The sequence below is a fragment of the Cydia pomonella genome, chromosome 18 (genome assembly GCF_033807575.1).
Source record: "Cydia pomonella isolate Wapato2018A chromosome 18, ilCydPomo1, whole genome shotgun sequence".
Classification (NCBI taxonomy): domain Eukaryota; kingdom Metazoa; phylum Arthropoda; class Insecta; order Lepidoptera; family Tortricidae; genus Cydia; species Cydia pomonella.
In genome coordinates, this window is record NC_084720.1 from 7374912 (window position 1) to 7387903 (window position 12992).

At 37.3% G+C, this 12992-nt stretch overlaps 1 protein-coding gene across 1 annotated transcript; it reads right to left on the reverse strand.

Moving 5' to 3' along the window:
- Positions 1 to 6908: 6908 nt before the first annotated feature.
- On the reverse strand, positions 6909 to 10168 carry LOC133527714 (glutamyl-tRNA(Gln) amidotransferase subunit B, mitochondrial). The gene is made up of 5 exons (XM_061864859.1): positions 9742 to 10168; positions 9489 to 9665; positions 8777 to 8929; positions 8189 to 8361; positions 6909 to 7583 (listed from the first exon to the last, which is right to left on the reverse strand). The coding sequence occupies exons 1-5, from the start codon at positions 10150 to 10152 to the stop codon at positions 6923 to 6925; spliced, it is 1575 nt and encodes a 524-aa protein (XP_061720843.1). The 5' UTR covers positions 10153 to 10168; the 3' UTR covers positions 6909 to 6922.
- Positions 10169 to 12992: the final 2824 nt, after the last annotated feature.

A 12992-nucleotide genomic window follows, 5' to 3' on the forward strand; every position in this document is an offset into this window, starting at 1 on the left:
CGTATTAAATCATAATAATATTTACTCAATCAAAACAATTTATACGTAAAAGAACGGCCGAGATTCGTCATTAGTAGCACCTAAAAAACTTTTGTTTTTTTTTTTTACAAAAACTGTCTACAAAATGACAGCGCATATGGAGTCTCAATTACTGATTTTCATGACTGATGGTTAGGCTTCGACGCCTCGAAGTAGAAATAAAATAAAAACAAAAATAAGCGTTTTCTATAAATGTATTTACACCACTTTAATAAGTACTGAAAAATCCCTCACAATAGTATAAATAAATTTTTTATCGCATGAGTAGAGCCGAAGCAACTAACAACTTTCGGATCAGCCCTCGTAAGTGTCGCCGGCCTTCACATTGCAGCCTGTCCATTAATTACGTGAGGGGTTTTTGAGGATATTTTTACCACCCCCAACAAAAATCTCACGTGAGATCTTTTAAATTTTGAGTACTTTTAAAGTTTGATTTATTAAACAAAACACAATTTACTGTATTAAAAATATTGCATAATTTTATAAAGAACTTACGTGATATTTGCCAAAACCACCCCTCTCCCCCAAACAAAGGCAGTAGGACCACGTGATCAGAGGGCCCCATCCCCCCTGAAGCCCTTACGTAACATTGTTAATAAGGAGGCCAATCCGAACGTACGTTATACGTTATGGTACGGAGATGGCGGGACGACCTAGACACCTTCCTCAACAACTGGCCGGAAGAGGCACTAAATTAGGAGTGGAGAACCAGGGGAGAGGCTTTTTCCCAGTAGTGGGTTACCAAAATAGGCTACAAATAAATGATAAGACTACATCGACTGTATCGGTATATACATTTATACCGATGAAGGTTTCATTGCAATAAACCGATTTTGAAAAAAAAACTTAAGGAACAGTTTATTTCCTACATCTACTAAGGACTAATAAAAATGTGGTGGTATGGTAGATCATAGTTTTGCCGATATTGCTCATAAAATACCACAGGCGTTCGATCTCTTCTAGCACGTGAGTCATAGATAAAAAAATTAAAATGAGTATCGCAAACAGAATAAGGAATATTACGCAAAACTCTACGTAGGGGGAGCCACTAGCACATTCAGCAGGTCTACTGCGAAATACGAAAGACAGTCGAAATTTTCGAATTTGAACGATAAAGAAGAAAAATAACAAAATTTATTTTTTGCGTTTCGAGGTAGGTCCCTGTAAACAAAGCGCCTTGATGCATCAATGTCATGTTCTATACGCAACAAATTATCCGTGAAAACTTCTCAAAAAACTGTATGTACAAGTTACTCTATGGTTTAGGATGTGCGCTAGAACTGCACTCTGGTGGCAGAAAATTGCAGTAATCCTCCCTATTAGTTATAATCGCACAAAATTTGGAACGAACTTTAATTTGACTACTTTAGCTGTGAATAATTTAATTAAAAAAGTTAAAGAACGGGTAAATTGGCCTTTTAATTAATTTACAGCACTTAACCCACGACAACGGCCGGCTTTACGGTCGGGGTAAACCCCCTGGTTGAGTTTTGTGGAATGTCACACGAGTTGCGAATTACCTATTCGCACATGTATCGTACTACGTTTTACAGTACATATGGCCCTTTAAATGTTGGACACAGTAACGTAATATGCTCATTTTCGCACTAGTGCGGTAAAGTAGCACCATATGTACTGTAAATAAATATATGATAGGACAATTTTATACAGATCTTTAGGTAATGCGTGTTTTGGTATCGAGGGAAATACTCCTTAAAGATAGATCTTGATCGTCGAAGATTATTTTATTCGTGAAAGCTTAACTAGACTAGAGGCAACACTATTTTGCTCTACTAGCGTAACGATACTCAGGAGGTTGACGTTTATCGAACGAGTGCGTGCGAGGGAATGACGCGTATAACCGTATCCTTGGTCCTTTTGAGGAAAATGAATCTACGTATTTTATTTCCTAGTTATTAAACTATTTCTATTTCTAATTATTAATAAGTTATTCTATATCTACATGCTAAACAATGTTGTAGTGGACGGACACGTCGGCTACAGATCCATCAAATCTCACAGCATGCTCAGTAAGCTTTGTCAGTAGTGTCAGTACTAGAAGACTATATTTGATGATCAAACGAACTTCTAGAAGTGTTAATATCGATATATTATGTCATTATGAGTCGCTTCATTTGAAGATATAAATTTGTATTATTATATATATTTATTTATAAATACTAAACTTAGTTATTTATAAATACTTATAAAACATCCATAACTCAGGCACTTGTGATAATGATAAACACACAAATAAATGCCACCAGGACCAGGATTCGAACCTGGGGCCTCCTGCTTCGTAGGCGGGCCACTGCCAACTAGGCTAGGATCAAACGATTATAATATTTATAATCTCACACAAATCGTGCCGTTGCCGTGGACGTCCACGGTAAAGTGTACAAGCGCCCAGTGGTTGTCTAATAGCAAGCAACATTAAGAGAGAAGTAAGAAGAGAAAACGTTTTTCCACTTCTAAGTATTTTCCATTCTCCATGATTTTTTAGTATGTTATTGACACAATGAAAAATTAGGTTTATAGGTATTCCTTTTTTTTTTAATTGGCATAGCAAAAATAAATACAAAAATATTAAAAAACGCGAAACCTAAAATATATCATGCTGAGTACGATCGACATTAAAATCAAAGTGATTTGTTAAGATTTAGTAAGTGGAAACCGTTTTCTCCCGAAATGCAATTTCATAGAAAAATTACCTATTAGAGCTCAACCTCAACGAGGTTGCGGAGTGTTGGGGTCGGCAACGCGCATGTAACTCCTATGGAGTTGCATTCGTCCGTAGGCTATGGAGACTTCTTACCATCAGGTGGGCCGTATGCTTGTTTGCCACCAACGTAGTATTAAAAAAACCGCTATTTCGTTAGATCTGAAAAGCAATTTTCCCTCTTAATAGTAAATGGTCATGAAAATTTTCGATGAAAGGGAATTTGTCCAATAGTGTTATTCCCATACGTCCATAACTCTTCAAGTGGCTTACGTCGTTTTTGAGTTGTTGGAATTTTGATTTTATTTCAATAAACGTAATCGGTCGGGAGCCGACGGCCTACCACTCCAAGGGATAATGATGTGGTGTGGTAATGGTGTGAATTAATCTGTATTCTTTCTAATTCAATTTTTGTATGAATTTTAGGACACTGTTCCTTTACCCCTCATTTCGCATTTTATGGTTAGTCTAAAGCAGTGGTGGGCAAAGTACGGCCCGCGGACCAGCTCCGGCCCGCGAAAGGGTTTTATCCGGCCCGACGAAGGTCGTTCGAAATAATTTGTATATGGCCCGTGAAGTAATAAAAATATATTATAGCTGCAATTTTGGCCCTCCTCTGAAATTTAATAAAGTTTCTGGCCCCGCATGAAAAAAGTTTGCCCACCACTGGTCTAAAGTAAAGTAGTAGTGACGCAGCGACATTTTATGAAGTGGAATTTTGAATATGGAAGGTAGATTTAAGGAACAGAATCTCCATATACCAAAAAGTGTCCGACAAAAAACCATAAATAGGTGGCGCTACAATACCTAGAATACTTGAGAAAAAATCTTATCATAGACAGCGCACTTCACTTCGTCAATAACGCCTAAGATCTTAGCTACTCTAGCGCTACTCTGGAGAGATTTAGAACTATTATTTATAGCTGACAGCTGGAAACTTTTACAATAGTTCTGCCTATGGAGATTGTATTCCTTGCCTCTACCTTCCGTAATTTTGAAGTTGATCAACTTTTCGACTATGGAGTGTGGAATTAAGAGGAGTGGCATCTCTTATGGTAGAACTGTTGCAAAAGTGTCCAGCTGTCAGCTATAAATAATAGTTCCAAATCTCTCCAGAGTAGCGCTAGAGTAGCTAAGAACCTAGGCGTTATTGACGGAGTGATTTGCGCTGTCTATGATTTGTTTTTTTTGTTCAAGTACTCTAGGTATTGTAGCGCCACCTATTTAAAGTTTTTGATGACACTTTTTGGTACATGGAGATTTAGTTCCTTATCTCCACCTTCCGTATTTTCGACGCCGTGTCAAACTGTCAAACCATATATTATACTTACTTTACTCTCTGGTTGACCAACCAGAGTAAATGAAAAATAGTACCTACTACCGTACACAAATGACACTTCCTACTATGGAAGGTAGAGGCAAGGAACAGAATCGCCATATACCAAAAAGTGTCCGACAAAAACCATAACTAGATGGCGCTACAATACCTAGAATACTTGAGAATAGAATCTAATCATAGACAGCGCACTTCACTCCGTCTATAACGCCTAGGTTCTTAGCTACTCTAGCGCTACTCTGGAGAGAGTAGTCAGTTATAAATAATAGTTCCAAACTATTATTTATAACTGACAGCTGGACACTTTTGCAACAATTCTGCCTAAGGAGTTTCTGTTCCTTGCGTCGACCTTCCATACTTCCTACAAAACCAAAGTTTGACAGCGATTCAGGGACAAATCATGCTGTCCCTTTCTAATGTATGGCACTCACTATCCCTTTCGGCTATTTAGGGTTGTCAAACTTCAAGTCATTATCTTATCTGTGGTTGTGCACGCAAAGGGACGTCAAGTTGTGCCAACCCTAATAATTTTCGGAGCAATGCTGAGCCGAACGGAGCCGAGAATACCCGATCGCTCTAGCAGGGCTCGGAACCGGTTTATTTTTAACCTTTTGACCGCCGTAGTCTGATATATCAGACAATCAATACCCAGCTCGTGTCGCCGCAGTCTGATAAATAAGACAATTTTTTTCATGTTTTTCTCAAGACATTCTTTACTTTAATAAAGTTTACTTTGGTTCTTTGCATAAGTAAGTCGCAGTAATTGTTAATAAAGTAACAGTGAGACTGATCTGTTGATTTTATTATATTTTCTAGTTGAAAATAAACTTTAATAATACCATTAGATTATGTATGATTTTACCCCAAGTCTCGTAGCCAAAGTCTTATTTAAAAGACACCAGTGATGTGACGATGATTGGTATTGAAATATCTACGTCGACTTTCTCATTCGATGTTTAGATTTACGACGTAAGATTTATGCATGCGACTGACCTTACTTAGCTAACCTATTTTATCACTTCGATATGTTCTTTTAAATAAATTTAAGAATGTTACCATGTTTTTTATTTCTCAATTTTTGTGTATAGTTAGCCGCTTAATTGGGAAATGTCTCGGATTACATGTACCTAATTGCCGAAAACAATAAAAACATTATAAAAACCTAACCTAGGGTGCCGCCGGCACAGAGGTAGGGCTCAGGTTGCCGCGGTTGTCGAGGCCGCAGAAAGAGCAACTGCCAATACCCAACCCCTTTATTCGGTTCAGGACAGATTCTGTTTAAGTAGCCACACCAAGTGTTGATACATTCGCTTCATACGCAATTGCCATGCAGAGACTCCTTCTGCAGGTCTAGGTGCACGTTCAGCGTCCAGAAACTTGACTCTAGCAACACTACATGCCATGATGGCCTCGCAGTAAATGATCGAGTACCTAATCCTTGTCATTGTGATCCCGATCCAAGCAGTTCCACTTTACCATTTACTCTTTGGACATTTTGATTCCATGGATGTTTTGACCCTTGGACATTTTGACACTTGGACATATTGAGTCCTTGGACGTTTTCAAAGTTGAACTTAGAAATAAATATATTTGAATTGTACTAGTGCCTACCTTCCAGGGTTTCGTGAAGTCGGTTTTTTTCATCGATGATAGATATTTGAATCGATAAATAAGGCGAGACTCTGTTATCGTGGTTCATCGGTAATCCCTACTAAGTTATTATATTCCGCAATAATAATCAATACAGACTACGCCGTCGTCTTAAAAATGAGACCGCATGTGACGTCAAAGATATAACTTAGAAAATTTTAGTGGTGTAGATTACTCGATATTTCAAAGTTATGTTAGGTCAACAAAATATATAAGAAGGTACTGTTTAGTAGTTTTAAAACTTTGAATACTATAATAATATTGAGTTTACAATATTTATTTATCAAAAGAATTGTGTTACTGTGTAAAATTTTATGATTTATTATGCCAAACAACGTTGAAATTTTCAGATTCGATACGTTTCTAATGTGATCAATCCTCTCCCTACTAGTGTCAACTTATCAACGAAAATACAATGAAGCCTTCGCCAATGTCTGAAATAGTAGACCGCTCATGACGTCACAGATACGAAATAAAAAATAATAGTGATGTAGCAAAGTCCATCAATAAATTTGCATAGCTGGTAAAATTCACAGATTCAATCCATTAATAAAGGGACGAAACCATAAAAAAGACATTGGTAAACGTGATTTAATTATTATAATTTTTTTTTTAATGATAAGGTGGTAAAAAATGAAGTTAATCACTGTAAACTATAAACAATAAAATATTTTATCGTAAGTTATGTGGCAAGCACTACACAGTTTGTTATTACTTAGTATAGGCGGCGACACGGGCACGTCCGATGACATCCTAAGCGGCGTTCAAAAGGTTAAATACCGAAATAGCCCAATATTTTTTATTATTTTATACTCTTTACGTAGCGCTGGATCATGTATTTAGGTAACTACGCATTATTAGTCTCATTAAAAATGAAATAATAAACCAAAGAACGAAAAAGAACGTAAACCGGTATTTTTTGTATGAAGAAAAAACCGGTTACAAGCATTCCGCTCTAGTGTCTCCCCACTGATCAAACACAAAAGCTGTTACTTGGACGTCACGTCACCGAAGTGTCAAAATTTAAATTGAACTTTATGCATGTGCATGTAGGTCTATGTTGCTCCGTGATCTGTGACGGATTAATCCATCTTAGGCATTGAACCTACAGTGCGGAAATATCCGTCATTGGCGTCAAGACGGAAAAAAAACATCAAGCACCAATAATATTCAACATTTTAATTCTTTTTCAACAACTCCTCCATCTTTTTGGATGCTAGAGACATATCTAACTTATTACTAGTGCTCTTAACTAATACTCCTAACAAGGCAGAGAATACTTTGACTTTCCCCTCCTTGTATTGCTTCACCAATTTTGGATTATCCTCAATCACTTCCATGCACTTCTTAGTGATTTCTTCTTCATCTGTCACCAAAGACCAGCCTTTCTCTTTTACAATGTTTACAGGAGATTTCGCAACGTCAGAATCGACGAGTTCTTCTAGAACCTTCTTACAAACTTCCAGACTGATTTGCTTTGTTAGCAACATGTCAACAATTTCTTTCAGCTGTTTTATAGTGATATTGCATTCTTCGACATCTACATTTTTCTTGTTCAGCACGGTGAGTAAATCATTGATCAGTAAGTTCGCGATTTTAGTTGAATTTTTAGCGTTTTCCGAAGTCAAGCTCTGGAAATATTCGAGTAGGATAGGTTCATTGACTAGCTGGATGGCCGTATCGGGCCGCAGTTGGTAGTCCTGGATGAGTTTTCTTCGTGAGTCCTCTGGGAGTTCGGGTATGCTGTCTTGTATGAGGGGCACGCTTAATACGTCTTGTGTGGCGTCTTTTGTTTTAAGGTTGACGCGGAGCGGCGGGAGATTCGGTTCTGGCATATACCTGGAAAAAGGAAAATGTTTTCCTTTAACTACAACTGATATAACAAAATAAATTGTCTTTTGTAAATTAAATGCTGATAAGCTTGAAAAAGAAAGGCTAAAAGGTGACGCTGACGCACATATGAGTGAAATACCAGACATAAGTAGAATATTCAAAATTTACATACAAAACTAACATATGCATTGGAGGCACGGGGCGAAAGTCGCTAAATATATGAACTCACAGACGCGTTCAAGGCACTGGGTGATAAAAACGAAAACGCATATGCTGACAGTAAATGCATTATTCAGCCATTTTAAATTTATCGAGTTCTGTAAATCGGAACGAAACGTTTTATACAACGCTAGTGTTAATGTATTTCGTACAGGTGGTATCATAGTAACATTGTCCAACTAAACCAATTTCTGGCAAATGAAAGTCACAAATCATGCCTAATGAATATCACAAAATGGTATATTTCAGCTTACTAAGGTTGTCAAGTACGCATATACGCTGGCGCTGGTCTCTCGAATCGTTCCTTCTCGCCAGGTGACTTGTAGAACTACTAGCAATATTTTAAAAATTGTGTGGAATATGACTAGCAACATTCAAAGTATGACGCCTACCTATAATCTTGCACTTGCTCTTTGTCCCGCATGGCGACGGTGAGGCGCCGCGCGGCGTCCCACGCGCGCGTCTCGTTGGCGACGCGGCCGCCGCGCGACAGCACGTCGCGTTGCCGCGCGATCTCGTGCTTGATCGCCGCCGCCACGCCGCGGACCGACCCGATGTTTTTTATCTGAAATTAATATTGAATATCACATTAGTTACAAATTAAGGAAAAAAAAATATTTGTTTGTTCGCTTTGTTCTACAGTCAGATTATTGTTATTTCTTTTACTTTGTTTTGGGGCTGACTGCAGATCCCATCTGCTGAGTGAAGCTGGCTTTCACCCAAAAATATATATACTCGTCTTAAAGAAAATTTGACATAGCGTCTCCTAATTTTAAAGCGAAAAGTGAGGACCCTTGCGAAATCGCAAGTGCATGTTGTGGGGTTATTAACATAAACGCAATAGACGTTTGTTGTGGTTGTAAATCTAATACATTCAAAGAAAATTGACTGTGAGTTAATTATCCATGACAAAGATTCTACTAGTGAATCTCAATGCACCCAGCTGCTGCACTACCAGCAACAGTCTACACTTGGCTCACCTCGGTGCGTGTGGACAGTGGGTCGCCGGGGAGCCGCAGCGACACATTGGCATCGACACGCAGCGCACCCTCTTGCAGGCGGCCTGAGCACGCGCTGAGCCGCTGCACAATCAGCAACAGCTCCTTAACCAGCGCTGCTGCCTCTTCTCCATCCTAGAAATCATAAACTGACATTCAGTTCACTGAAATTCACTAAAACAGAGGCTGCCCAACTTTTTTGCATTCAGCCGGCCTTCACAAATAATAATATATTATACGACATTATTACACAAATTGACTAAGTCCCACAGTAAGCTCAATAAGGCTTGTGTTGAGGGTACTTAGACAACGATATATATAATATATAAATATTTATAAATACTTAAATACATAGAAAACACCCATGACTCAGGAACAAATATCCATGCTCATCACACGAATAAATGCCCTTACCAGGATTTGAACCCGGGACCATCAGCTTCGTAGGCAGGGTCACTACCCACTAGGCCAAACCGGTCGTCGATAATATGTGTGTGTACATAGTTGATCGTTCAAACTCTAAGCTTTTACTGAAACCTATAATTAAGTTAAAAGATAAGATGAATACACTGTAGTTTCAGGATGATTTAGTTTAAGTTCTTATAGATCTAATTCAGCGATCATAAGACATCCCTGATTATCTAGGTATTCATATTCCTTTTTAACACAAGTAAAACACTGTATAGTCATTTACCTCCAAGTCAGGTTCGAACACCAGTTCAATCAGCGGAGCTCCAGCCCGGTTGAGGTCCACAAGGCTGCGCTTGAGCTCTGCATCATGAAGAGACTTGCCGCTGTCTTGTTCCAGCTGGATTTGCTTGATCTTTGAACTCTTCTTGTAAGGTTTCTTGTGGATGCCGGGAGTATAAACCTGTTGACAACCAAACCACAAATTAGAAACAAACTTTCAAAATGTAAATTATTTAAGGGATATGATCAGAAACTACCTGAAAATTAATGACTCCATCACTAGCTAATGGGGCTCTCTGTTGCGTTATTTGGTAACCAGCCGGCAAATCAGCATAAAAGTAATGTTTTCTATCAAATGTTGACAGTTCGTTGACTTTGCACGAGAGAGCTAATGCCGTTTTTATTGCCAATTCTACACACTTTCTGTTCAAAACGGGTAACGTTCCAGGTATGGCAGCATCTAATAAAGCTACACAATTGTTCACCACACCACCAAAAGTATTCTGAGCGCCGGAAAACAGTTTAGTTTCGGTATTTAACTGTGCGTGAACCTCCAGACCGACCACGCTTTGCCATTTATCGACAGAGACAGTTGAGTAACTACATTTACACGTGAAAGGATTTTTATAGTGATGGTACAAGCGTCGAGGAATATTTCGCAAGCCCATTTTAATAACCTTGCTATTATTAATAACACAAATTCTAATATTTTTTCCAATTCATTACAAAATAATCTAATCTATATTTTGCCATAATGTAATTCTAATGATTGACAGCACTTGACAGCTAGATTTTTTTTACAAAAGTAAATGAACGAGAGCACTGGCACACAAAGAGTATGCTCCATTCAATTAAAATAAACAAATCACATTTAAACCATAAATATAACAAAAATTATCAAAATTTAACAATTTATATGTTCTAAGTTTCAATTAAGTTACGTAACAAACACATGTGCACGTCAACTTAGAACAAAGGTCTACTCGAACAATCTACCGTAAGGTTTGCTTCTCCTCAATAGATGGCGCTGATATCATTAAGTCGCAAAACCCGGGAAACTGATAAAAATGCGGTATTCTGACAAGTTCATTAATTAAAACTCTCCCTTTTCTTAATTATTCAATCATTTGTTTGTTAAACTATATAAGCACAACACAGTAGTTTTAACGTTAGTTAGATTGGTAGAATTTATAATTTTCTACTTACATGATTCAGCAGTGCACGACGAGACGAATGAATGAATTTAATAAATAATTAACACTTATATTTAACCAATATTGCATTGATAATTCGACTTAGAACATAGCTTAAATATTAATTAAAGTTTAAAAATAGATTTAAATAAGTATCACATTTTACAGCTATTTAATTTTTAACCGTTTCATTGCTATACCACTAATCCCGTTACAACTTCGAATAGGAACGAAAATAGATAAAGAACAATGAAAGCTAGAGTAGCCTCAGCAATAGAATACATTTCTGTATCTCCTTTTGGTGTAAAAAAAGGGAAAATAGTATCCGTTTTCGCGGACGGTTGACGAGTTATAAGTTGAAGTCACGTGGAAGCGTGCGATCGATCGTACCGCCTGGTGGGGTATGCCACATCTCACAACATCGCAGCAGTACAACACGAAACCTTGGAAGTGTAATCCAACTAAGTTACAAAACCACCCGACGCACCAAGCAAGTTAAAGGCAAACTTAATTATCGAGTGTACTGTCAATTCGTCCGCGTCATAATAGCATTTAAACCAACACACCCACCGCCGGCATAAAAATATTATCTACGGTTTGACGTCAATAGTAAGGTGCAAGGTACACACCTCCCGCCACCTACGATTAATCGATATACATTTTATCATGTTGAACCAAATTTGCACTATCAATATCACTTCATGTAGACAAGTATTCTAAATGTTACGACTAATCCGCAATAATCAGGAACTCGATAATAAGATTAAGGGTACCTAGTTCAGGTATGTATTAGATAAATAAATGAAACCTACCGGTGATATTTAAGAAAGAACAAAGGTAACGGATTAAAAAATATTACTTACAGACATTTTGGATACTTATATGTATAGGCTAATTAAATACTTCCCGCCGTGCGTGTGCTTAAAAAATTTAACCATTGAAAAGTATATGTACCTAATTTATTATTGGAATTTTCGGTTAGGTAAAAAATAACCAATCTGAAGTTATGTTGTATGTATGTATGTATGTATATACTTTATTGTACATAGAAATAAAAACACGAAAAACACAGTTACAGAGTAAATTAAATACAACAAAGGCGAACTTATCCCTGTATGGGATCTCTTCCAGTTAACCTTTGAGGAAATGAGTAAAACAGAAGTAACGGTGAATGAATGACAAACACAAACAAAAGTGTACAATCACTGAAATTAATGAAATGCACGTTTTGAATACACATTGATACAAATATACATAGATAGAAAAATAACCATAAAATAATGCATACATATATATATAAATAAAAATAAATAAATATTCAATATATAATATAAATAAATATGAATTCGAACCAGAAAAGTAAAGGAAATTAAAAAAGTAGAAGTACTCCAAAGAACTAGGAAGTCGTAACCAAAGTATCGGAAAGCCACAATTTTTTAAGCTTCTCCTTGAGTGATGCTACAGATTGGGATTGCCTCACGGACACCGGAATCTCGTTCCATAACTTGACGGCATGGACAGTAAAGGATTTCTTGTATGTGCGCGTCGTATTGGAAGGAATCGTGAGTATGTTGATAGGAATCTACCCTCAAAAAGCGCATATTATCAATAACACAACTTTACTAGGAATAGAAACTATCGTCAATCAATCTGCAGACGAGAAGGAACGGGAGAAGGTGGCGTCTGTGACTGTATCCAACCTACTGTTTGCTCAACTTCGGAAATGTAACGTGTGCTAAGATTTGTAATCAGTCTTGTTCACTAGTTAGTCCGGCGGGTTAGTTAGTCGGGTCGGGTAGTTGCGACCGGTTTGGCCTAGTGGGTAGTGACCCTGCAACTACGAAGCTGATGGTTCAAATCCTGGTAAGGGCATTTATTCGTGTGATGAGCATGGATATTTGTTCCCGAGTCATGGGTGTTTTCTATGTATTTAAGTATTTATAAATATTTATATATTATATATATCGTTGTCTAAGTACCCTCAACACAAGCCTTATTGAGCTTACTGTGGGACTTGGTCAATTTGTGTAATAATGTCCTATAATATTTATTTATTTATTAGTTAGTAGGGTTACCAAACCCTTTGTGTATGAAAACTTAATAAATGAACACCATAGAAAAATTATGTAACCGAGTTTTCCTGTAACAAAAATTGTCTCGACAAACAAATACAAACTAGGGAATTACCCGCTAACTCATAATCATAAATAACGTTTTTCTATCGGTTATATTTTATATTATGATTGTATTACAATACGTAAAAGGTATAATAATATCACAGAAAACCGCTATATGCAATGTAACCACACTAATTA